General features: G+C 40.2%; 2 protein-coding genes across 2 annotated transcripts; one reads left to right on the forward strand and one right to left on the reverse strand.

Moving 5' to 3' along the window:
- Nucleotides 1-2,076: 2,076 nt before the first annotated feature.
- On the reverse strand, nt 2,077-8,382 carry snai1a (snail family zinc finger 1a). The gene is made up of 3 exons (XM_061923453.2): nt 8,125-8,382; nt 7,237-7,728; nt 2,077-3,294 (listed from the first exon to the last, which is right to left on the reverse strand). Exons 1-3 carry the CDS (start codon nt 8,198-8,200, stop codon nt 3,110-3,112), a joined length of 753 nt encoding a protein of 250 aa, XP_061779437.1. The 5' UTR covers nt 8,201-8,382; the 3' UTR covers nt 2,077-3,109.
- Nucleotides 8,383-11,005: 2,623 nt separating this feature from the next.
- tp53inp2a (tumor protein p53 inducible nuclear protein 2) lies at nt 11,006-17,089 on the forward strand. The gene is made up of 4 exons (XM_072916595.1): nt 11,006-11,100; nt 13,173-13,306; nt 15,947-16,046; nt 16,124-17,089. The coding sequence occupies exons 2-4, from the start codon at nt 13,198-13,200 to the stop codon at nt 16,371-16,373; spliced, it is 459 nt and encodes a 152-aa protein (XP_072772696.1). The 5' UTR covers nt 11,006-11,100; nt 13,173-13,197; the 3' UTR covers nt 16,374-17,089.
- Nucleotides 17,090-26,231: the final 9,142 nt, after the last annotated feature.

Genomic DNA, 26,231 nt, shown 5'->3' on the forward strand with positions numbered 1-26,231 from the left:
CCATTTCCACATAAAATGATGTAGTCCCCGGCCATTGAGTTTAACACCTGCGCAATAAACCAGGGATTCGCAATCTCTGGTGCGGTATGCAAGCTCCATCTAATGCAGGGGTGTCGAAAATGCGGCCCGCCGTCGTCTTCAAATTGGCCCGCGAGACGTCATGAGTTTAATAAGGAATCTTTATATTCATTTTAAAAGTCTAACATTTTAAATGCTGCTATTTTGACACAATCTAGTGGATGACATGAATTTTTCCTGGTCAAATACTTTTTATGTTTGGAATGTGCAGCATCTATTTATATGACCGAATGCAAAAAACCTTCCCTAGTCATGGTGCAAAAAAAAAAAATCTAAAAAAATCCAACCAACACAAAATGTAAACAGATATGGATATTATAAAAAACGTCCAATCACCATTTTTAAAACAAATTATAAATTACAAAGCGTGATGGGGAAATGCCTAATACTCTCCATTAGGGATGTCCGATAATATCGGACTGTCGATATTATCGGCCGATAAATGCTTTAAAATGTGATATCGGAAATTATCGGTTTCGTTTTCAAAAAGTAAAATTTATGACTTTTTAAAACGCTGCTGTACGGAGTGGTACACGGACGTAGGGAGAAGTACAGAGCGCTAATAAACCTTAAAGGCACTGCCTTTGCGTGTCGGCCCAGTCACATAATATCTATGGCTTTTCACACACACAAGTGAATGCAATTCATACTTGGTCAAAAGCCATACAGGTCACACTGAGGGTGGCCGTATAAACAACTTTAACACTGTTACAAATAAGCGCCACACTGTGAACCCACACCAAACAAGAATGACAAACACATTTAGGGGGAGAACATCCGCACCGTAACACAATATAAACACAACAGAACAAATACCCAGAACCCCTTGCAGCACTAACTCTTCCGAGACGCTACAATATACACCCCCCTAACCCCCTAACCCCCCCCCCCCCCTCAACCCCACCCACCTCAACCTCCTCATGCTCTCTCAGGGAGAGCATGTCCCAAATTCCAAGCTGCTGTTTTGAGGCATGTTAAAAAAAATAATGCACTTTGTGACTTCAATAATAAATATGGCAGTGCCATGTTGGCATTTTTTTCCATAACTTGAGTTGATTTATTTTGGAAAATCTTGTTACATTGTTTAATGCATCCAGCGGGGCATGACAACAAAATTAGGCATAATAATGTGTTAATTCCACGACCGTATATATCGATATCGGTTGATATCGGAATCGGTAATAAAGAGTTGGACAATATCGGATATCGGCAAAAAAGCGATTATCGGACATCTCTACTCTCCATACTCATTATCCATGTTTGGTGCATTTTAGCTGCCTGATAATTCTGAATGATTACAAAAAATTAAGGAGGTTGTCACAGAAGTAAACAAGGTAGAAGTCAAACTTAAGTATACTCTTAATATCCCAATATATAATGTGTGTGTGTATGTGTATGCATACATATATGTATGCAATCGGCTTTCGACCCTCAGCCACATTTTTTTAGCCCAATGCGGCCCCCAAGTCAAAATGTTTGGACTCTCCTGATCTAATGGTATCCCTAATAATCACTTAATTAAAATACAGTGTTTTATTTTCAAATATTCAAAGACAGTGTTTGTTAAAAAAAAAAAAACTGTGTGTAATGTTATAGTGGCCAAAAAGATTAAATATACTTCTGCCCGGTTTTTAATGAATGCTTAGGCTTACGATGACTTTTAATGTTGGTCACTGTGGTGGTACTTTTTCTGAGGTTGTAGATTACTTGGTGAACAGAGTTTGAGAACCACTGCTATGAACTATGGCCGTGTTTGCACAGTGACAACAGGAAATAGAAGGCAGGTGGAAACTGACAACAGGTGCATTCGTTTGTTCCCGTCCGTCATCATCATCATCATGCAGTGTGTTCACCTGCACGTCTGCCTTCAAGCAACGGTCAGTTCACTCCGCACGTCCAATTAAAAAATGCTGAAGTGCCTGTTAATGATTAGACATGGCTCGTTTAACTGTAACGTGGCAGGTGCGACATACCTCGCCCGCGCCAAAAGAACAAGTATTAATAAACATAAATTACTTTATTGAATGAACATCAGAATCATAATTGAAGTACACAAGCAGGGTACAAAAAAATTGAAATAACACATTGCACTATAAAAACACTGCCATAAATGTTTAGAAAACTTTATAAACTCATCTTTGTAGTGTCCATGTATGGGGTTCTCATCACATTAGGCAACCACGTCTCCGTGGTGTAAACTTTGCAAATGTTTGGTCCCAGCCTTGTTTGGTTATCATTCATTTTAATACTGCACACATGAATCAAAGGCACAAATAGTAATGAGGTAAAAGAAAAAGGAAAAAAAGACAAAAAATAAAAGCATAAATCACTTATGGCTTTGACTGGTATTATTAACACTGTGGTAACCTTGAGTGCACGAGCAGTTCCTATCGTCGAAACCCTTGTAGTCAAAATAGAGGCTTAAGAAGATCATCATCTCTTGGAAAGACAATATTCCTTTTGTGAGGCTCTTTTTTTAAAGCGAGGGGCAATGGATGTCACCTGCTATCCGCCAGCGAAGGTCACTGCTGAAGCACCTGTTAGCGCCTCGTCTATCTACACCACGGCACCAGGGACAGCTGTGTGTGCCATGGCTTTTATGTGTGTGTGTGTGTGTGTGTGTGTGTGTGTGTGTGTGTGTATGTGTTTGGAGGCACACTGAGAGGTTTATACCACCCACGCACCCCTACCTCTCAGCAGCTGTGTCTGGGCTGTGATCCTGAGCTGTCCGGCACCAGGACGGAGACAGGAAAGAACACCTCTTACCCCCAATGAGTTCAGTACATATTTGGTCTTTGGAATGCACACATTGGCAACAAAGGGGGCTGATATCAAGTAGAGCGTCAGCTTTTTGGTCCAACAGCTTCAAGATTGTACGATTCACATCCACAACCAGGACTAGTTCCTTCCGATTAAAGCTGTTGCGGATGATGAGTCCCTGTCGCCGTGTCCACTATCCTGAGCTGGGGGCGGGGGGCTTTTGTCCCGCCATATCTGTCCCCCCGTCCTCGCCCCCGACCGGGGGGCGCCCTCACACCGAGGCGGAGCAGCACCCTGAGGAGCTGTGTTTCTGCAGCAACGACATGCGGCTGAAGGTGCGAGAGCAGACGCCGCACTGGTACTTCTTCACTTCGGCGTGGGTCTGCAGGTGAGCTCGCAGATTGGAGCGGTCGGCGAACGCTCGGTTGCAGTGAGGGCAGGAGAACGGACGCTCGCCTATGTAGGAGGGGGGAACAAAAAGGAGACATGTTGGCATTTTTGACTTCTTATTGACACCTCACACACACACACCAAGACAGTGTCGATCAGAGGTATTCAACTGAATCTGGCCAGGGAAAGACCCCATACTGTATACTGACCCCCAGGTTTTCAGTTCAAAACTTTTCCAGCAAATTCCTAAAAACACTAGAATGCTTCTGTTGCACATTGGCAGATCCTTGCATTGACATTTTAGCATAGACCAAACTTGGGATTTACATAACTGAGGCGTTCCTCAAGGCACTTTTTTAAGTCCGCTCCGTTCTGGCTGTAACATTTTGTTTTCCATAATGTGATTCGTGTAACTAAGGTGTTGCTGTAGTTTGTTTACCGAAACGTATTTAGTTATACCATACTTGCCAACCTTGAGACCTCCGATTTCGGGAGGTGGGGGCGTGGTAGGGCGTGGTTAAGAGGGGAGGAGTATATTGACAGCTAGAATTCACCAAGTCAAGTATTTCATATATATATATATATATATATATATATATATATATATATATATATATATATATATATATATATATATATATATGTGTTTAGATAATTGATACTTCAAACTTGCATAAATAAATCTTAAGGAATATAACATAACTTGGCTTCTGAGAGCTTCAAAATGTAATGAATAAAATGCTAAAGTTGTTGATAAACAAGCAATTATTTTAATAATTAAATATGGTCATTTTAAATGAATTATTAGGATAATTTAAAATTAATTATTTCAAATATGTTTATTTTAATGTATAATTCTAATGCCTGGATGTAATAAGGAGTCAGAAAAAATACAAATAAAAATACAATTAATTTTGATGTTTTTAGCAAAATATAGTAAAAATGTTTTTTTTTTGTTTTTTTTAATTAATAAATATATTTATTTTTAGGTAAGATAAACATAATAATACAATTTATCTCTCGTCTGGATGATTTATTTCTTGTCACCCTGTTGTCCTAAAAGGCTGTCCTCACTCAGGTGCATGGAGCTGGAGGCCACGCCCCCTCCAGCTCCATGCGCCTGAGTGAGCTCCGGCTGAAAATCGGGAGTTTTTCGGGAGAATATTTGTCCCGGGAGCTTTTCGGGAGAGGCGCTGAATTTCGGGAGTCTCCCGGAAAATTCGGGAGGGTTGGCAAGTATGAGTTATACTTAGAGTGTTCCTCAAGGTTCCAGTTCAAAAAACATTTTTGCAACAGATTCTAAAAAATAAAGTGCAGTCATTGAGATGATCTTTGACTAACTTTTGTGCAGAAGATCCTTAAAAACAGCAGAGTGCTCCTGTAACTAGTACCAAATAAATACACCAAAATCAAATGCCGTTTCTCCGGAATACACAAAATAGGACTAACAGTGAAGGGATTAGTCAGGCCCCACGGTCCTTAGCTTTCTGTAAATGTGGAAATGTGGATCCTAAAACAATTTAGTTGACCATCCCTGGTGGAGATAATGAATAAATGCATGGGAGCCCAGTTGAATTAGCATGATTAAATCAGGGCCAAATGAGATTAGCATGGTGACAAGTTGCTCACTGATAAGTCCTGAGGCATTCTTCAAACCCCTTTGTCTTGTATTCGCTCATCTTCCCCAGAAGTGACGATAAGATCATTAGCGAGGGAGCCATTGTTGACGGCACATTAAACACAATGAGTGATCAATGAGTCCACAGAAGGCTTTTTCCCCCCGTGTGACTGTGTCTGCTGAGGACGTCACATTGATTGTCGTGCATACTCAAAATGTAGACTTCAACCTCCACTTGAGTCGATACAGTCGTTCTTCGCCACGTCAAGTTTTTTGGGGGGTATTATCTTATTCCTTTAAATGGGTCCTATTATGTAAAAATAACTTTTTTTTTACCTGTTGGTAGCTGTTTTTTTGTATTTGGGATCCTCATAAATCCCGGAAATGTGAAATCAAACCGTGGAGGCATGGCAGAGATATTTATAAAACAATCTTGCTTTCTTGCTCCAATTGAGCCGTTTGTAAAAACAACATTTTTTTAACCTGTTGGTAGCTGTTTTTTTGTATTTGGGATCCTCATAAATCCCAGAAATGTGAAATCAAACCGTAGAGGCATGGCATAGATATTTATAAAACAATCTTGCCTTCTTGCTCCAATTGAGCCTTTTGGAATTTGGACTTTAGTGGCGTATTTTGTCTTAGTTACATCAGCGGGTATCTCCATTTTTGGTAGAGGCTTACCCCAAAAGAGTTTTTATTCAGTTGTACTGCAGCGTTGTTGTCAGTAAGGTCCTTATTTGTGTCTATCTTCTTGTTGTGGGGCAGACTGGCTCGTGCATGTACATGCATGCTAAAATCCTCCACTGTTTCCATTTCTTACACAAAGTAGCGCATAGTTGTAACTTATATCTGTCAGTGGAGTCTGTATGGAAGCGCTAAAAACTACAACATGGCTGACAGGGTGGTGACGCAGTCAAAGAGGGCCAGGCCCGGAGGAGGGCTTCGGCACGTAAAAAAAGACCGCCCACAAAACGGCGCATTCTGAAGAGACAGTCAGAAAGCGGCTTGAAGATGGTCTTTTACGACATAATCTATGCTAAATTTTGACCAAAGCACCACCTTTGCATGTTATGTAGACCACAATGAAGTGTTTTACATGTAGAAAACCAATCATAATATCGCCCCTTTAAGGCGAACTAAAAATATCAATTGGCCACTACCGTGGATCATTGCCATTTTTAGGCCTATTTTAGGGGGGCTCAAGCCCCCCTAAAATATTCTTAAGCCCCCCTAAATAATTTGGTGTTATATATATATATATATATATGTATATATATATATATATATATATATATATCTTTTTTTTTTTTTTTACAAATACATGCTGACATATTCATTATAAAGTGGCCCGAATATGAGTTTAAATAGATTAATCATATAACCTGTCATTATTCACTCGGTTTCCCCTCACATCATAGCGTAAATCACCAAAAATGATTCCCGGGCGCGGCACCGCTGCTGCCCACTGCTCCCCTCACCTCCCAGGAGGTGAACAAGGGGGTGGGTCAAATGCAGAGGACACATTTCACCACACCTAGTGTGTGTGTGTCTGACATTCATTGGTACTTTAAGGTAGAGAGCCCCTTCAGTGTGTCGGTGTCCAATCCATTCCACTTGTTCATATAGAAAATGCCCACATCACTCAAAATCCAGTTCGCATTTTCTCTGCGACCTTGCTTGCGGTCCTTGGACTTGTTCATATAGAAAATGCCCACATCACTCTTGTAGAATCTATATAAAGTAATATACATTAGTCTAATGTTAAAACAATGAAAAAAACATTAAATATATTTGTTTTATTGTATTGTTACATTAATAGCTGTTGTATTGTTATAGAATGGCTGGTAAACATTTCATAAGATTTTTAGAGGGAGGAAAAACCAAGACATTTAATATAATATGTAAAATGAATAAATACATAAAAAGAAAAAGAAAAAAATGGTTAAAAACCATCGTCCCGGGGAGCATTTAATTTCGTCCCGTGCATTTTTTAAATAATAACAATGAATAATTTCTAAGTCTTTGTTAGCTGTTTGTGAAGTTGTGTGCTCGTGCGCTACGTTCGCTCTCCTGGGGGCTAAGCCCCCTTTGTCCTTAAAAGCTAGTGACGCCCCTGCCATGGACTAATCAGTATCGTGGCCACTGATTGGTTCAGCCTCAGGCAGCATTACTATATTGGATTAAAAGAGTAAAGATGACTAAAGGGTGACATGTCATATCTCGAGGGCTCTCATGATGTTGAAAAACGTATTTAGAAGGTTGTTAACAGTTTTTTTAAAATCATTTAGCTATTGGAATATTTGATTGGGGATTAATTCATCACGGCCACGTCCGAAACAAATTAACGGCAATAAACAAGGGGCGACTGCAGCTAAATGTTGAAGGCTCACCTGTGTGCGTGCGGATGTGGCCGCGCAGCAGCCACGGCCTGGAGAACGCCTTTCCACATGTGGTGCACACACAAGGCAGGGTGTGTGAGCGGATGTGCATCTTTAGAGCCCCCAGGCTGGTGTACTCTTTAGGGCAGTGTTTGCAGAGAAAGGCAGGCCTGGTCGCCGTAACGGGGGCCTCCTCTTCCTCCGGAGGACTGACATGGGCTATAACGCCGGTGCATTTCATCCGCTGACGAGGGGCATAGACCGGTTCCGGGCTGGGGGGGTCCGAAGTGCGGCCTTCGTCTTCCTCGCCGCTACTGCTGGCATTGCTGCTGATGCTGGACGGGGAGCTGAGGTCCAAAGGGCCCGGGGTGGCAGAGGGCTCTGTTTGGGAGGCGGGCAAGTAGAGGGCAGGAAGGACTCTGAGGTCCCACACCAGGCCGGCTGTCAAGCAGGTGTTGTTTCCTGACGAGAGCTCAGCAAGAGGATATCTGTCCAGTGACGTATCTGTGAAAAAAGAATCATCATATTTCAAGAAAAGACCAAAGACATCCATTTTCCTAGTTGACGACCATTTTTGGGGGTGGGTTGGGGGGCGTAAAGTTGCAGATTTTGGAAGTCTTCATGGGCCGTTTCCTCCCACGTCTTCACAAGGGCTTGTAACATGAATGGAGCTCTGTCTCACGGCAGTAAAAGTTGGAAAGTGCATATAACGGGCCACAGCTCCGTAACTTACTGGATTTGTGTTTATTCACACTAACAAAGTGTCAAGACGAAGTATTAAGAGAAAACAATTGACAGTTTTTGACAGGAGGGAGGCGGGGGCTTTCCAAGCAACGTGCGCAATTACATAAGTGTTTTCTTAACTGCATACATGTCAAAATAAGAGATGTGGACACTCACCGTTTTGATATTCCAGTTCACTGTAGTTTGGCTTTTGTTTGGCAAAGTACTTTTTAACCAGGAAAGACCGAGGCATTGTCCTTTTTTGAGTGTTAAATAACTGTATCCGAATAAACAGGGTAAATCAAATGGTCCTCTGCCAAGTAGGGAACATTAAAAAAAAAAAAGGGAAAAACATCTACAGATAGTCCAATGGTCCGAAAGTTGGAGAGAAGTTGAGCGGAGCAGTGAGCATGCAGCTTTCATGCAGAATGACTAAATGCTGGCCTCTGTTCTAAAATACTGACACAGGCGGTAGGGGTGTGCTCACCCCCCCAGGGCCCTTCCCACCACCTCCTCCTCCTCCTCCTCCCATAGTACTGCAAGGGGAAAAAAAAAAAAAAAAAAAAAAAAAAAAAAAAGCCTTCATGCTCGCTCACCGCTCTCCACAACCCAAACATGAAGCTCGCAAGATTCCAGCAGTGTTGACCTGCAGACAAGCAGAGGTGAAGGCACTCTGCAAACTATGCAAACACATCAACGTGAATTACTGCACACGCGGCAGCTATGTAAAGCACATGGAATATGCCGTGAATAAAAAAAAATCAGACCACTTCATGCTCACTGGGCACTGGTAATAGCTGAGACGGGAATGAAATGTTCAATAAACGAGCGTTAAAAGTTGAATTTTCACGCAGGACAGACGCCTCATTGAGGAGCTTGATGAGTTTGAAAATGGTGGGACTCATACGCTTGTAGGACACATGTCACCAGATCATTAGCGGAACAAGTATGGGAAACTTTGGGGGTGAGGAGATAGACTACAATGGCTATAAAAACAAAAAAACTTGCCACACAGTTTAGTGAAGTGAATTATATTTATATAGCGCTTTTCTCTCTCGTGACTCAAAAAGCGCTTTACATAATAAAACTCAATATCTAAGTTACATTTAAACAATGGATGGCACTGGGAGCAGGTGGGTCCAAGGACAGAACAACAGTGACTAAGATGGCAGAAGCGGGAATAGAACCTGGAACTCTCATGTTGCTGGCACGGTCGCTCTACCAACCGAGCCACACCGCCCAGTGAGCTCCAGTACAACAGATGTATACCACACATTTAATTGTATCATTGTGGTTGTAGTTTGCAGCAATATGCATGTTTACAATAATGCTGAAACCTATTTAGCAGTATCCATAGGTATGATGCATTAATTTTTGTATTTTAATATACAGATCCGGCCCTTCTTATCGGCCCTCTGTATATTCTAAAGATAAAATTAATTCATTATTCTGGAGATACTTTTAGATGTTAGACTAACTTGACTAAGTCGTCTGTCTTGCTCAAACAATGTGACATATTGACATGTCCCTAAAGTTTGAACATATACAATTAATATGAATATTAAACCAAACCAAAAATAAAAATAATAAAAAATAAATATACAATTATAATTCAACTTTAAAAATGAAAAAAAAAATCTGAACAGATATGCAATATTTTCTATATAATAATATAATATATTTTAAAATTAATCAATTGAAGAAGAACAATAACATGTTTATATTGTTTATGTATTTTGAATAAATTAGTTGAATTATTTTTTAGTTTTTTCAATAATTGTATGATGTATGCATTCTAGTCGATAGTGCCCAGACTTTAGGGACACATTGTACATTGGATTAGTTTTATATTTTCAAAAAAATGTGTCAAACTGGCCTGCAAAATCCTTAAATTTTCCTGTAAATGGCCCTCAGTGGCCTTGCTGTATAGCACATGGGTGTCAAACTCAAGGTCTGTCCTAATAATATAAAGAACTTCATATTTCTTACTAAATATATTCCTTCATTCAATGTTGACATGAAAATTGCATGAACTGCGTGCAATTGCATGTCTTTTAACTTTGATATTATCTGATCATGCTGCAAACTTTATATAAATTTATAATACAAATATTTGATTTGAACAAATAAAAATAAATACTTATAAATGATATAGGAGTTAAAACAAGTTTGACACAACACCCCTGCTATTTTGGATCTCTGACTCTTACATATTTTGGCTAGAATGAAGTTTATACTATGTTCATCTAGGTCACTACAACTGATACCAGTTGGAAGTTTACAGGAAAAATGTTTTCTCAACATCCAGTGAGAATTTGTTCAATTTTCTTTTAATCGTATTTACCATAAATGCATATTGCTTTTAGCTGACTCGCTGGAATTCTTGGCAGGTGTTTGCCATTAAACTCTCATTTTGAACTATACACTGTCACGAGTCCCGAGGTAGGAGATGGATGGTTTACTTGATGTCATTAAACATGTCACACTGTATTAGCGTAAACAAAGGAACCACTTGACACGAAGCACATGCTGTCACGATGGGGGGCGCCCATACACATAAAGTTGGTCTAAGTAGAGCAAGCGCACCTTCTAGTGGACAAAATAAAGTAGTGAAATATCACAGAATTGAAGAAAAAAAAAGTTTTTGGTAAAAAGTGTGTAAAAATGAACTATTTAAAACAGTATCATAATGTAACAGAGAGTTTTTCATAGCATGTTGGTAGAGATGTCGTTTGGTGGTGCAGCTAGAACTATGGCAGTTTTCGGGTTCAAACTATCCACATGAAGTCCTAATTTCATTAACGTGTTATTACATACAATTAAACAACATACATGTATTTCCCCCCATTGTCACAAAACGAATCTGAGTGTGTTTATCTTTAGACTGGAGGCTAGTTTAAAGTGTACGGTTTGGAGGTAACTATCTTGATAGCAAAGTTTACTCTTGGATGAATCACATGCCTGCCGGGTGAGTATACGAGACCTCTCATTGGTGGTTCTTCGTGTGGGTGGAGTCATGGGCGTATCCGCTGCTCTCTCATTGGTCGAGTATTTGAATTCCCAAACAACAGTCCTCTGCATTTATAAGCGGTCATTGTCAAAAAAAATAACAACTGAATGACAACCGGTCAAATTAGGCAATCATTACATCAGGTAGGACTCATATGTGCAACTATTTAATTTAATTACTATTGATTAATATACAGTATTGATTCAATATCTACGCGATGCATGTTAAGTTAGCCTATTGGTTGTCTCATATTATGGAAATATCTATCCATATGTGTATCGATTGTACTAATGTAATTAGATTATCTATTTGATTGAAACTATTGTGTATAATTAATTCAACGACATTATTGTTGTTCCATATTATCTTATTGCTGACCCCTCCCATTGTCTCGGGACAGATGGACTCGAACAATGAATTCCGGGGAGGGGAAATGATTCAAAAGACTGTGCTGTTGTTTCATTGGACATCTTAGTCAGCTGACCAAACATTGCTTGTCTGTTGGAAAGATGATTATTTGAGCAATTGTGACAGAGAGGATTATATATGTTTTATGTGTGTATATTAGGGCTGCGAATGTTTGGGCACCACACGATTCGATTCAGAATCGATTATTCTCAATTCAAAATAAATATTTTTTTTTAATAAGATTGGGTGCCATTTCTATGTTTAACTGCATTATTACATAAAATAGATGAACAGCTCTAATACATTTATATATTACTTAAAAGAAAACTGTTTTTCTTTTTTAAAAAAAATCTACCCTAACATTTAATAAAGTCAAATACAAATAAAATGTTTTTGTTTTTTTTTGTTTTATTGAGACAAATATTATTTACGTATTTAATATTTGTTTACTTACTATGGTATATTATTTGTTTATTATTTATTTTTTCACTGTTATGTTACAGAGAACAAGGAAATAGGATAAAATTGCTATGGTATGAAAAGGGGTAGGATTAAATAAACTCAGCTTCTTCTTACTCCTTTTCGGCTGTGCTGTAATGAAACAACTGGAAATATGTGATTAATTACATAGGGCTGCAACAACTAATCGATTAAATCGATTAAAATCGATTATAAAAATAGTTGGCGATTAATTTAGTCATCGATTCGTTGGATCTATGCTATGCGCATGCCATGCGCATGCACAGAGGCTACTTATTTTTTATTTATTTTTTATTCTTCTTTTTTTATTTTTTACTTAACCTTTATTTATAAACTGCAACATTTACAAACAGCTGAGAAACAATAATCAAAATAAGTATGGTGCCAGTATGCTGTTTTTTCCAATAAAATACTGGAAAGGATAGAAATGTAGTTTGTCTCTTTTTTTCGATTATCAATCGATTAATCAAAGCAATAATCGACAGATTAATCGATTATCAAATTACTTTTTAATTAACCTTTATTTATAAACTGCAACATTTACAAACAGTTGAGAAACAATGATCAAAATAAGTATGGTGTCAGTATGCTGTTTTTCCCCCAATAAAATACCGGAAAGGATAGAAATGTAGTTTGTCTCTTTTATCCGATTATTAATCGATTAATCGAAGTAATAATCGACAGAGTAATCGATTATCAAATTAGTTGTTAATTGCAGCCCTAGAATTACATTGTATTGCATGCACGTTCGAAATAAACTGAAACTGAACTGAAATAAGGCAACGAGAGAAGTATTCCACGGCGTGGCGCAGTGGAAGAATGGCCGTGCGCAACCCGAGGGTCCCTGGTTCAATCCCCACTTAGTATCAACCTCGTCATGTCTGTTGTGTCCTGAGCAAGACACTTCACCCTTGCTCCTGATGGGTGCTGGTTAGTGCCTTGCATGGCAGCTCCCTCCATGAGTGTGTGAATGTGTGTGTGAATGGGTAAATGTGGAAGTAGTGTCAAAGCGCTTTGAGTACCTTGAAGGTAGAAAAGCGCTATACAAGTACAACCCATTTATTTATTTATTCCACACTTCTCTTTTATAAAGTAAATCTGTAGAGCAGATATGAACATCTACAACATTATTATTTGCCTGAGTGGCTGGACAGGATGGAAATTAAAAAATAATAATAATGAAAAAAAAGTTTTAATCGATTACATTTTTTTTTTAAATTAAGAATCGTTACAAATAAGAATCGCGATTAATTTGAAAATGGATTTTTGACAACCCTATAAGGTATACATGTCTATGACCAATGAGTATTTTTATTATCCTCATCAGATAAAGAAAACGAGAGGAAGCAGCAATGTTCAAAAAGCTCGCTCATCTGCTTTTTGGAGGACAGCAGGAGAACTCCGAGGATGTCAAGTCTGAAGAGGTTGTTGAAGAAGAATGGCTTGTGGTCAGTCATCAAGGTTGGTTCTTCAGACACGTTCTTTCTTCCTTTAGTTTATTTCGAACATGAACCCACTTACAGTATAATACATCACACAATTTCACATCGTTTCTCTTTACATCATGTCCGAAAAGGAGTAGGAAGAAGCAAAGCTTATTTAATCCTACCCCTTTCCCACTTCAGAGCGTTTACAAATACACACGTTCATTTACTGACTTCTTTTTGTAGCACAATTACATCTGTGAATGATTAATACAGCAGTTCTTGTAATAGATAATTAAGTCAGTCATGATAAACATACTGAGATGAAGAATAGCCCATTTTCCAATAAGGTTGAATGTATTTCTCATAATTCTTCTTCTTTGTACTTTGTAAGCACTACAGCACTACACACGAAACTAGATATTTAGAATATAAAATAATAGAATATATTGACTCGTAGGAAATTTGAGGTATTGCACAAATCAAACTTCCATTGTTACCTTTCCTTGGCGCTGCACATGTAGAGTACTGCTTTTTCATGTCAACACATTTTAATTTAGCATGCAGCTTGCTTGTAATTGACCTATGGCATATTCTAAAAATACAATTAAACCAAAAACACCAGAAAAATTGTTGAAATGTCCATACTAATAATGTGTAACAGTGGTCTTGTTGGGCTGCAACCAGTGTCCACAAGTCTCCAACCATTGAGAGTTAATCAAGCAGTGATAGCCAATGAGCTAAACACCACAGACAGTGAACATACAGGGGAAATAGGCTCCAGTTCTGTAGATGACGTCACACCAAGAGGGGGTGCAATATCGAGAGTGGCGATGGAAAGGGGGAGTTCCAAGTACAGTTGGTTATATACCAATTACAGTCCTAGAATTTTAACTTTTAGGGCATCCAAGGTAAGTTAGAAGGGCACCAAGGCAAACATTATTTTCTTTCGAGGCAGGGGCTATAAGAGTTTGAGCAGAAATATGTCATATAGGAATGAACTATACACAATAACATATTAACAAAATGCTGTGTCACATGAATGTTTTTTGAAGTAATACCTTTGTGACATCAAAAAACACAAGTAATGTATAAAAACCTTGTGTTTACTTTTTGATATTAAAATAAACCACAAAGCAGTCTGGCTAATGAAGATGAAGTCTAATAAACAAGCTTTGTTCTTCTCTTGGTTCAGTACAACAGTTTGGCCAACAAAAATAAAAAGTGACACCTCTCACATCGAATACACAATCTTCACAGCCTGCGTTCAGTTGGATGAGATGACAAAACATTTGAGCTAGTATTGATGTTATTTGAACACTGATACAGTTTGCAGTTAAATAAAGGACGAGTGAACATACTAGTCAACGAAGTAAAGACTTATAAACAACATACTTGCCAACCTTGAGACCTCCAAATTCGGGAGATTTGGGGGGGTGGGTGAGGGGGGTCGTGGTCAGGGGCGGGGTTAAGGGGTAGGAGTATATTTATAGCTCGAATTCACTTAAATTAAAGTATTTCTTATATATATGTATATAAATAAAATAAATACTTGACTTTCAGTGAATTCTAGCTATATATAAATATGTATTTTATTATATATATACATATAAATAAAATAAATACTTGAATTTCAGTGTTCATTTATTTACACATATACACACATAGCACTCCTCTCTACTCATTGTTGTATTTGAAAGTGCAATGCTTTGCCGCCAGTAGCACAGCCTTTGAAGGAGCATAGGTATGTGCAGTGTAATATTCTGGGTTGGAGTCAATAACCAGGCGGGGTGATGAAGTTACGTCTCTATACTTCATACTTCAGAACAGAACAAAAGGTAACTTTTTGGTTGGCCAACGGTTTACGTTGTATTGCGCACCCTGACGGCAAGTGTGGGAGTCGGTTCTGAAGTTTGAAGTAAAGTGCGGATGTGACGACAGGCTGTCCTCACTCAGGTCCGCACGGACCTGGAGGGGGCGTGCCTTAAGTCCGGCTGGAAATCGGGAGAAATTCAGGAGAATGGTTGTCCCGGGAGATTTTTGGGAGAGGCACTGAAATTCGGGAGTCTCCCGGAAAATTCGGGAGGGTTGGCAAGAAAGATAAACAAGTTGTGACAACGTTCACGACACATCACCAGCTGCAAAACATCAAATAGTTTTCTCCTTCGCTGTATACTTTTATTGTGGGGACAAGTGCGTCTGTCTCCAATATTGTCCACACCTGTCTCCATCTAAACACAGCAGTGCGCTCTTAAACACAGGGCGGGAAGTGAGGGAAAATGACGTTAAACCAAGTGCTCTGCTCCGTTTACTCTGAGGGGAAATCTCCGCAGCAAAGTCTGTGTCCTTAGTCCGGCATGATTATCAAGCCAAACGACGCCTAAACTGCATTAATAAATGACGGTATTACTAACCGTCTGGAATTTTATCGAATTTTGTAGAATTATATTATTTTATAGCGAATTACCAATATACCGTTTACCGTTAAATCCCTAGTCCATTAACAAGTAAAAAGTCAAGGGTGGTCACGGCATGTTCTTGCTGCAAATGTTGGTCAATTTTTTAGGGCTTACGGCGAATGACAAAGGCGGTCGCGGCTTTTGCCGCAGTTGCCGTGGTTAAATTCGAGCCCTGCAATTACTCAAAAACTAATTGAGCTTCACTTGTTTCTTTCCAGAGGAAGCATCTGCAGGGCCCCAGACTTTAGAGACCCCCACTACACTCTCACACCCTGCTCCTGATACAGCTACTATTACACAAGTCGATACGGACGCAAGGTAAATACGACAAATAGTGCTGACATCTATCCTATTCCAGTACCTTTTATGTTCACGTTTCTTTGTTTTTCTGTCAGCACGTTGGATCCAGAGAGCGAGCGGTCCACGGATCAAAGCAAAGAAACTGACAGTAAAAGTGGTGTCATCGCAGCATTACTGTCTCCGCCCAAAGCGTTGCAGGAGCTCACAAAGTTGAAAAAGTCCAGCATGTCCAGCCATCATCACATGTCCCGAAACGTCGTTCAGCGACACAATCGTGTTCGGCAAGGATTTCAAAACCACTCCTTCCCTCTCCAACAGCCGGGACATCGTACCCTTAGCCACTGAAACCCTGCAAGTGCAATTAGGCGTAACAACGTTTTTTTTCTCAATGAATCTACTCTTGCTATAGTTCAGTATTGCATTTTTTTAACAGTTGGCAGCTATGTTACAACCATCTTTATTTCAAACAATAACCATTACATTTAAAGAGATGCACCGTTTTAGTATTATCAGAACAAATTGCATCAATGAAGTAGACTCCAGCACCCCCCCGCGACCCCGTAAGGCAGAGGTCCCCAACCACCGGGCCGTGGATCGATTGGTACCGGGCCGCACAAGAAATTAAAAAAAAATATATATATATATATATTTTTATTTTTTATTAAATCAACATAAAAAACACAAGATACACTTACAATTAGTGCACCAACCCAAAAAACCTCCGTCCCCCATTCACACTCATTCGCACAAAAGGGTTGTTTCTTTCTGTTATTAATATTCTGGTTCCTACATTATATATCAATATATATCAATACAGTCTGCAGGGATACAGTCCGTAAGCACACATGATTGTATTTTTTTATGACAAAAAAAATAAATAAAATAAAATACCCCCCCCCCCCCCCCGGTCCGTGGGACACATTTTCAAGCGTTGACCGGTCGGCAGTTCCAAAAAGGTTGGGGACCACTGCCGTAAGGGACAAGTGGTAGAAAATGGATGGATGGATCGATGGAAGTGATATATTTTTACATGTATGAATTAAAAGTTAAAGTTAATGTACCCTGTGATTGTCACACACACACAAGGTGTGGCGAAATTATTCTCTGCATTTGACCCATCACCCTTGATCACCCCCTGGGAGGTGAGGGGAGCAGTGAGCAGCAGCGGTGGCCGCGCCCGGGAATCATTTTTGGTGATTTAAACCCCAATTCCAACCCTTGATGCTGAGTGTCAAGCAGGGAGGTAATGGGTCCCATTTTTATAGTCTTTGGTATGACTCGGCCAGGGTTTGAACTTAGTGTTGAAACTCAAATTTAACAAGTTAACACATGGAATTACAACAAATGACACCAATAATTATGATTCATCACCCAATTTATTTTGATCCCACATACTCATGTCAATTTATACACCAGTGCAAAGTTGAGTGGAGACTAGTGTGATATGTGACAAATTCCGCATCAAAATGCACCTCGGGGGGACTTAAGATAATACAGTTACCAAGTTTTGAGCAAATTACTGTGATGTTACTGACGTCACGCCCAATGAATACTGGTGGTGGTCAAGTTAGCTCTTTTGTCAATGGGTACTAGGCGCCATTTAAAGTTAAAGTTAAAGTACCAATGATTGTCACACATACACTAGGTGTGGCGAAATTATTCTCTGAATTTGACCCATCCCCTTGATCACCCCCTGGGAGGTGAGGGGAGCAGTGGGCAGCAGCGGTGCCGCGCCTGGGAATCATTTTTGGTGATTTAACCCCCAATTCCAACCCTTGATGCTGAGTGCCAAGCAGGGAGGTAACGGGTCCCATTTTTATAGTCTTTGGTATGACTCGGCCGGGGTTTCTGCTCACAACCTACCGATCTCAGGGCGGACACTCTAACCACTAGGCCACTGAGTCTTTCATTCAAACCGCGAAAAGTCTTCTTCAGAGTTCCTCGAGGTAATTAAAAAGGGAGGAAGAGTGCAAGATTTGACCAACACTCACACTCCAGTCCGAGAGAACAGAGTCGAAGAATGCATGAGTTTGCAGTGATCACTGTTAAAGGTTTGTTTGACATATTTTTAACGTTTATTTTTTTCCCATTTAAATTATTGTCTTGATATGTTTATTTCTTTAACACGTTTGCTACGAGTGTTTCAAAAAGCACCAACTCAACGTGTCTAAACAAAAGAAAACAAATGTGAGCGGTTGATTGATTGAAACTTTTATTAGTAGATCGCACAGTACAGTACATATTCTGTACAATTGACCACTAAATGGTAACACCCGAATACGTTTTTCAACTTGTTTAAGTCGGGGTCCACAATAATCAATTCATGGTAAATTTCGAAAGCAATTCAGGTTAAAGATTATGAATTGCACTAAACCCAAAAGAGTTAAGCTTTTACCTAAGGCAACAATCATAAATGAAGCTTTTAGCACAGGGTCGTCAAACTCATTTTAGCTCAGGGGCCGCATGGAGGAAAGTCTATTCCCACGTGGGCCGGTTCGGACGGGTAAAATCATGGCATGACAACTTAAAAATACAACTACGACAACTTCAGATTGTTTTCTTTGTTTTACTTCGGCACAAAATAGAATCCTCTTGGCAAAACACTTCAAGTTAGTTGGAAATTCTGAGGAACAAAAACACCATGATGAACAGAATGAACTTAGACTGCATCTCAGTGTATCTGCAAAGCAATTCAACTTTAAGTCACAGCCTATCTAGGATTGAAAACAAAAACAAAGTAAAGCATAATTAAAAACGATTATATATATATGTATGGGCAGCACGGTGGAACAGGGGTTAGTGCATGTGCCTCACATTACAAAGGTCCTGAGTAGTCCTGAGTTCAATCCCGGGCTCGGGATCTTTCTGTGTGGAGTTTGCATGTTCTACCCGTGACTGCGTGGGTTCCCTCCGGGTACTCCGGTTTCCTCCCACCTCCAAAGACATGCACCTGAGGATAGGTTGATTGGCAACACTAAATTGGCCCTAGAGCAGTGGTTCTTAACCTTATTAGAAGTACCGTACCCCACCGGTTTTATATGCACATTCACCGAACCCTTCTTTAGTGAAAAATAAAATGTTTTTTTTTTCAAATTCAAGACAAAGTTATGTTTTTTTACTGGTGCTCAAAATGACCATGCATGAACATCACCTTGTTCAAAGAACAAAACCAACACAGTACATGAACCCACAACAAATTACACACCCGAAAACCAGTGTGACTTCTGCTGTTGCCGTATCCGTAATACGACGATAGGGAGAAGTTTTTATTTACACGATGAGTCGGGTGTGTCTTGACGTCCGCGGCGGAGGCTCCACCGAACCCCTGAGGCCGACTCACCGAACCCCTGGGGTTTGATCGAACCCAGGTTAAGAACCACTGCCCTAGAATGTGAATGTTGTCAAGACTTGGTCCTTGGATTTTGTTTTTCCAGAAGGCAACGGAAAGTTGGCTCGGGCGAGATGGAAATGTGAGTACATATTTTATTTAATATATCAAAAAAGAACAAACGAAAAGCGCTCACAATGGCAGAGGTACAAAACTTGGCTAATGAAAACAAAACTTGCACATAGGCAGAAACTGTGAACAATGAAACAAAGACACCAACTGTGGCATTAATAAACAAAAACTTACTTGGCATGGACTATGAAGTGCGCAGAGGTAAACGGAGTGTGACAGGGGTATGAATCCGGATGTCGCCAGCACGACAAACTGAAAACAATGAACTTAAATACTACAGACATGATTAGTGAAAACAGGTGCGTGACTCAAAACGTGAAACAGGTGCGTGACGTGACAGGTGAAAACTAATGGTTGCTATGGTGACAAACAAACAAAAGTGCACAAAAAGTCCAAAAACAAAACCGAACATGACTAAAACAAAACATGATCACACAAACATGACAAATGTGAGTGTGAATGTTGTCTGTCTATCTGTGTTGGCCCTGTGATGAGGTGGCGACTTGTCCAGGGTGTACCCTGCCTTCCGCCCGAATGCAGCTGAGATAGGCTCCAGCACCCCCCGCGACCCCAAAAGGGACAAAAATGGATGGATGGATATATATATATTTGATACATACCTCATTTGTAATTTCCACTGTTCACTTTCTTTAAATTTGCACAAAATACAATAATTTTAACAAAACTATATCAATGTGCAGCGTCTCGTGCAGCATTCTAAGTGGGGCTACCAATTGTTTATTTTACACCTGTTTGTTTGACGTTGGGTCGAGAGGTAGGAGTCGCAGCCACGCTTTACCGTGTAAATCTTGCTTTGTATAAACTATTTGCTTGCCTAACATAATTGCTATCGCGACACCCAGTGGACACATTTAGAACAGCAGTTTATTTCATTTAATAATGCAGCCAATTTTACACTTTGCAAACTCATCTCCTCTCCGGCCTGGGAACGCTTCGGGATTCCCCAGGAGGAAGTCGCTAATGTTGCTCTGGAGAGGGAAGTCTGGGTGTCTCTGCTGGAGCTGTTGTCCCCGCGACCCGATTCCGGATAAGCGGTTGAAGATGGATGGATGAAACTCATCCCGCGGGCCGGATTCAACATGTTCGCAGGCCTGATCCGGCCCACGGACCGCATATTTGACATCCCTGTTTTAACACATACTTAATGTTGACAGGGCAGCACGGTGGAACCGGGGTTAGTCCATGTGTCTCACAATACGAAAGTCCTGAGTTCAATCCCGGGTTTGGGATCTTTCTGTGTGGAGTTTGCGTGTTCTACCCGTGACCGACTTCCTCCTACCTCCAAAAACATGCACCTGGGGATAGGTTGGTTGGCAACACTAAATTGGCTCTAGTGCAGGGGTCGGCAACCCGCGGCTCTAGAGCCGCATGCGGCTCTTTAGCACCGTCCTAGTGGCTCTCTGGAGCTTTTTCAGAAATGTATGAAAAATGGAAAAAGATGAGGGGAAAACAATCTATTTTTTTGTTTTAATATGGTTTCTGTAGGAGGACAAACATGACACAAACCTCCCTAATTGTTATAAAGCACACTGTTTATATTAAACATGCTTCACTGATTCGAGTATTTGGCGAGCGCCATTTTGTCCTACTAATTTTGGTGGTCCTTGAACTCACAGTAGTTTGTTTACATATATAACTTTCTAGGACGTGTTTTATGCCACTTCTTTTTCTGTCTCATTTTGTCCACCAAACTTTTAAGGTTGTACATGAAAGGTGAGTTTTGTTGAAGTTATTGACTTGTTGGAGTGCTAATCAGACATATTTGGTCACTGCATGACTGCAAGCTAATCGATGCTAACATGCTATTTAGGCTAGCTATATGTACATATTGCATCATAATGCCTCATTTGTAGCTATATTTGAGGTCATTTAGTTTCCTTTAAGTCCTCTTAATTCAATTTATATCTCATGACACACTATCTGTATGTAATATGGTTTTTAATTTTTTGCGGCTCCAGACAAATTTCTTTTTGTATTTTTGGTCCAATATGGCTCTTTCAACATTTTGGGTTGCCGACCCCTGGTCTAGTGTGTGAATGTTGTCTGTCTATCTGTGTTGGCCCTGCGATGAGGTGGCGACTTGTCCGAATGCATCTGAGATAGGCTCCAGCACCCCCCGCGACCCCGAAAGGGACAAACGGTAGAAAATGGATGGATGGATGGACAATGTTGACATCTGTTAGGGTTGTGAGGTGCAGATCCGAGATGCAGAGGCGGAAGCCAGCAAACGGTTTTATCTACCTCTTTATTGTCAAGGTCAAATATTACAACAGGGTCCAACAAAAGGCAATGGTGGCCCAACAAAACTAGCACACCATTGAAAAAGGTTAAAAATAGAGATGTCCGATAATATTGGACTGCCGATAATATCGGCCGATAAATGCTTTAAAATGTAATATCGGAAATTGTCGGTATCGGTTTCAAAAAGTAAAATGTATGACTTTTTAAGACGCCGCTGTGTACACGGACGTAGGGAGAAGTACAGAGCGCCAATAAACCTTAAAGGCACTTCCTTTGCGTGCCGGCCCAATCACATAATATCTACGGCTTTTCACACACACAAGTGAATGCCACGCATACTTGGTCAACGGCCATACAGGTCACACTGAGGGTGGCCGTATAAACAACTTTAACACTGTTACAAATATGCGCCACACTGTGAACCCACACCAAACAAGAATGACAAACACATTTCGGGAGAACATCCGCACCGTAACACTACATAAACACAACAGAACAAATACCCAGAACCCCTTGCAGCACTAACTCTTCCGGGACGCTACAATATACACCCCCCGCTACCCCTCAACCCCACCCACCTCAACCTCCGCATGCTCTCTCAGGGAGCGCATGTCCCAAATTCCAAGCTGCTGTTTTGAAGCATGTTGAAAAAAAAAAAATGCACTTTGTGACTTCAATAATAAATATGGCAGTGCCATGTTGGCACTTTTTTCCATAAGTTGAGTTGATTTATTTTGGAAAACCTTGTTACATTGTTTAATGCATCCAGCGGGGCATCACAACAAAATTAGGCATAATAATGTGTTAATTCCACGACTGTATATATTGGTATTGGTTGATATCGGACTCGGTAATTAAGAGTTGGACAATATCGGATATCGGCAAAAAAGCCATTATCGGACATCTCTAGTTAAAAACAAAACAAACAACTAGAACGCTAGGCAAAAAGCTAGGAAGTAAACAAGAGCAGACCTGGAGAGTCAGAAAGTAGCATGGAAATCGTGTTGGAAGAGCTGTGAGCATGGCAAACAAAAGACCCAGCGACACACAGCTGAACCTGATCAGTTAAATAGTGGACCACTATTTGGGGTCAGGTGTGCCCTGAGGCCGAGAGTCTGCAGCACGCCGCACTGTAGGGACAGAGAGAGTTCATGTGAGGACCAGGTGCAAGAGAATCCAACCTAACACAGACACATGATAATGTAACATGTTTTGATAAAGATGAGGAAAACACGCTACTGCAACAGCAACGAACATCAGTAGAAGCAAAGTTAAATCCTAAAATGCAACCTTACCTGAGCAAAAACCATGCAACCTGTATCTGGAAGAGTCTTGATACCAATTTCTTTGACCCAACCACACACAAAGAAGTTGTAGACCTCCATGCTTTTCCAAGTTTTCATCCGTTTTGTCGTGTAGAATGGAGCACCATAGTTCGATATGTCTGAGAATGCGACCGACATATAATCCTTTATCACTCGACAAAACTTTTTTTGATAAAGTATAGGGATCTATTCCGTTGCAGATTTATTTTTTTGCTCGTATCTGCTTTTTGCAGGAAGATTTAAGCCTCTTTTGTATTTAGATCGTTCGTGTACTGCTTGCTGTACAACAGCCATCTCAGCTTGGTTGACCACCACTGGTTTTCACTTACTCACTTCACTGGACTGTTGATTTTTTTTTAAAGCCTACTCCACTTATTCTTGGCCTGAATTTAAAAAAAGGCTAAATGTACTAAACAAGCGGTAGAAAATGGATGAATGGATGGATGGTATTGGCCACTAGATGAGACCAAACCAATCAGAGCGCGCTGTTCAGTGTCATGGCCACTGATTGGCTCAGCCTTAAGCAGCATTAATATATTGGAATAAATGTACCCTGCCCTGTGGAATAGGCTACAGCCACGTCCCCCCGAGAAAATGGATGGATGGAGTGTAAAGGTGACTAAAGACTGTTATTTTTTGTAATGTTAAAAAACACTTTTAAAAAGTTAAAGTAGACAAGTTTTTATGCTTTAGCTGTGGCAATATTCAGTTTATAATGATCAATTTGAATCAGCACCTCCAAGTCCGAGTCCATGGTTCTCGCCCGGAAAAGGGTGGAATGCCATCTCCGGGTTGGGGAGGAGACCCTGCCCCAAGTGGAGGAGTTCAAGTACCTCAGAGTCTTGTTCACGAGTGAGGGAAGAGTGGATCGTGAGATCGACAGGCGGATCGGTGCGGCGTCTTCAGTAATGCGGAAGCTGTATCGATCCGTTGTGGTGAAGAAGGAGCTGAGCCGGAAGGCAAAGCTCTCAATTTACCGGTCGATCTACGTTCCCATCCTCACCTATGGTCATGAGCTTTGGGTTATGACCGAAAGGACAAGATCACGGGTACAAGCGGCCGAAATGAGTTTCCTCCGCCGGGTGGCGGGGCTCTCCCTTAGAGATAGGGTGAGAAGCTCTGTCATCCGGGGGGAGCTCAAGGTAAAGCCGCTGCTCCTCCACATCGAGAGGAGCCAGATGAGGTGGTTCGGGCATCTGGTCAGGATGCCACCCGATCGCCTCCCTCGGGAGGTGTTTAGGGCACGTCCGACCGGTAGGAGGCCACGGGGAAGACCCAGGACACGTTGGGAAGACTATGTCTCCCGGCTGGCCTGGGAACGCCTCGGGATCCCCCGGGAGGAGCTGGACGAAGTGGCTAGGGAGAGGGAAGTCTGGGCTTCCCTGCTTAGGCTGCTTCCCCCGCGACCCGACCTCGGATAAGCGGAAGAAGATGGATGGATGGAATTTGAAGAAGTTAAACAATGAACTACTGTATTTATTAAAACATTTTCAAATTCACATTCTGACAATAAAATTGAATTTGTTTGTATTTGTATTCATGTATTAAAAAAAAAAAAAAAAGCCAATATAATTATGCTAGCAAGTATTTTACTGTGATTAATTATGATTATTCACAATTTAAAAATGTGATTAGTCTGATTTTAAAAATTAACCGTTTGACAGCATTAGTTAAAATTAAGGGTGTCCCGATCCGATGTTGATTTCGGTCAGATATCAGCAAAAAAAATAAAAATAAATATATATATCAGATTGCATGTAAAATCTCTGATATAAGGGCTCCGATACAAGCAGTCCTGTAGCGTGTGGTAGGCTCTAAGCCAGGGGTCCCCAAATGTTTTGACTCGTGGGCCGCATTGGGTTAAAAAAATTTGGCCGGGGGCCTGGCTGTTGTCACGTTATCGATGGGAAAATTCATTTTTAGACAATATGATTTGCCTGAGCGGCTAGGAGATACCGAGAGTAACAAGCGGTAGAAAATGGATTAGAAAGGAAAGATTTAAAATAAAATAAAACATTTAAAATAAAACATTTTTTTTAACTTGGGACTTCCCGTGGGCTGGATTTTGGCTATTAGGCGCTAGTAATTACACAACAACTAAGCACACTATAGCACACAAGCAGTCTCAAACAAGACATGTCAATATAAACTAGTATCAAATAATAATAGTTGCATATTGCTTTCAGATACATAGTCTCCAAGGAAAAAGCGTAGTAGAAAGTACCTAGTAACAAGCGTGTCCGCATCAATCAACTTAAAGGTTAATAGTAATTATTTTTTCTTCTACATCCAAAACACTTCCTTGAAGTCTACATAACATGTAATGCTAGTTTTGCTGTAAAGACATATCTTCAAGCCACTTTTTATAGTTTTAGAGCAAAGCAAGGTACTGAATTATTGTGGCCTCTAGGTGTTGCCAAAACAACACTTAATGACAGTATAAGTCCATTTCAGATGGTTAATAGTAAATAGTTTAGTGTTTTTCATATCTACCATTGTGCTCTGTTTGATTGGTATCACTTGATCAAGCCTTTTTTAACATTCCACACTGCAAAATAAACAAATATGTTCTATGACACGGGTGTCAAACTCATTTTAGCTCAGGGGCCGCTTGGAGGAAAAGCAGTGCACACGCGGGCCGGACTATTAAAATCATGGCGTTAATACTAAAAAAATAAAGACAACTTCAGATCGTTTTCTTTGTCTTAATTTGACCAAAAATAGAACAAACTCATTCTGAAAATATTACAATAAAAATATAGAAAAGTTTAGATCCATAAAGGAAAGTGAATGAATGTTTATAACTAAATACATTTACATATGCATAAAAATGTGTTTTCTTTTGTAATTTTTTTAAATGAATTAAGTAACATTTATGACAACCTTTTTCCAAAACATAATATAGAATGTGAGATATAACAGGATAATGCATACATTTATCATTTGTAGAGATGTCCGATAATATCGGACTGCCGATATTATCGGCCGATAAATGCTTTAAAAAGTAATATCGGAAATTATCGGTATCGGTTTAAAAATGATCAAAATCGGTTTCAAAAAGTAAAATTTATGACTTTTTAAAACGCCGCTTTGCACACGGACGTAGGGAGAAGTACAGAGCGCCAATAAACCTTAAAGGGACTGCCTTTGCGTGCC

This window comes from Nerophis lumbriciformis, linkage group LG28, assembly GCF_033978685.3.
Source record: "Nerophis lumbriciformis linkage group LG28, RoL_Nlum_v2.1, whole genome shotgun sequence".
Taxonomy (NCBI): Eukaryota; Metazoa; Chordata; class Actinopteri; order Syngnathiformes; family Syngnathidae; genus Nerophis; species Nerophis lumbriciformis.

What these genes read in the sequence shown, in the direction of transcription:
- snai1a (XM_061923453.2), bottom strand. Translation starts at nt 8,200, where the DNA reads ATGCCTCGGTCTTTCCTGGTTAAAAAGTACTTTGCCAAACAAAAGCCA. An exon ending in TGAACTGGAATATCAAAACG is followed by an intron (nt 7,729 to 8,124) that starts GTGAGTGTCCAC and finishes CTTTTTTCACAG; the next exon opens with ATACGTCACTGGACAGATAT. An exon ending in CCACATCCGCACGCACACAG is followed by an intron (nt 3,295 to 7,236) that starts GTGAGCCTTCAA and finishes CCTCCTACATAG; the next exon opens with GCGAGCGTCCGTTCTCCTGC.
- tp53inp2a (XM_072916595.1), top strand. Translation starts at nt 13,198, where the DNA reads ATGTTCAAAAAGCTCGCTCATCTGCTTTTTGGAGGACAGCAGGAGAAC. An exon ending in GCTTGTGGTCAGTCATCAAG is followed by an intron (nt 13,307 to 15,946) that starts GTTGGTTCTTCA and finishes GTTTCTTTCCAG; the next exon opens with AGGAAGCATCTGCAGGGCCC. An exon ending in CAAGTCGATACGGACGCAAG is followed by an intron (nt 16,047 to 16,123) that starts GTAAATACGACA and finishes TTTTTCTGTCAG; the next exon opens with CACGTTGGATCCAGAGAGCG.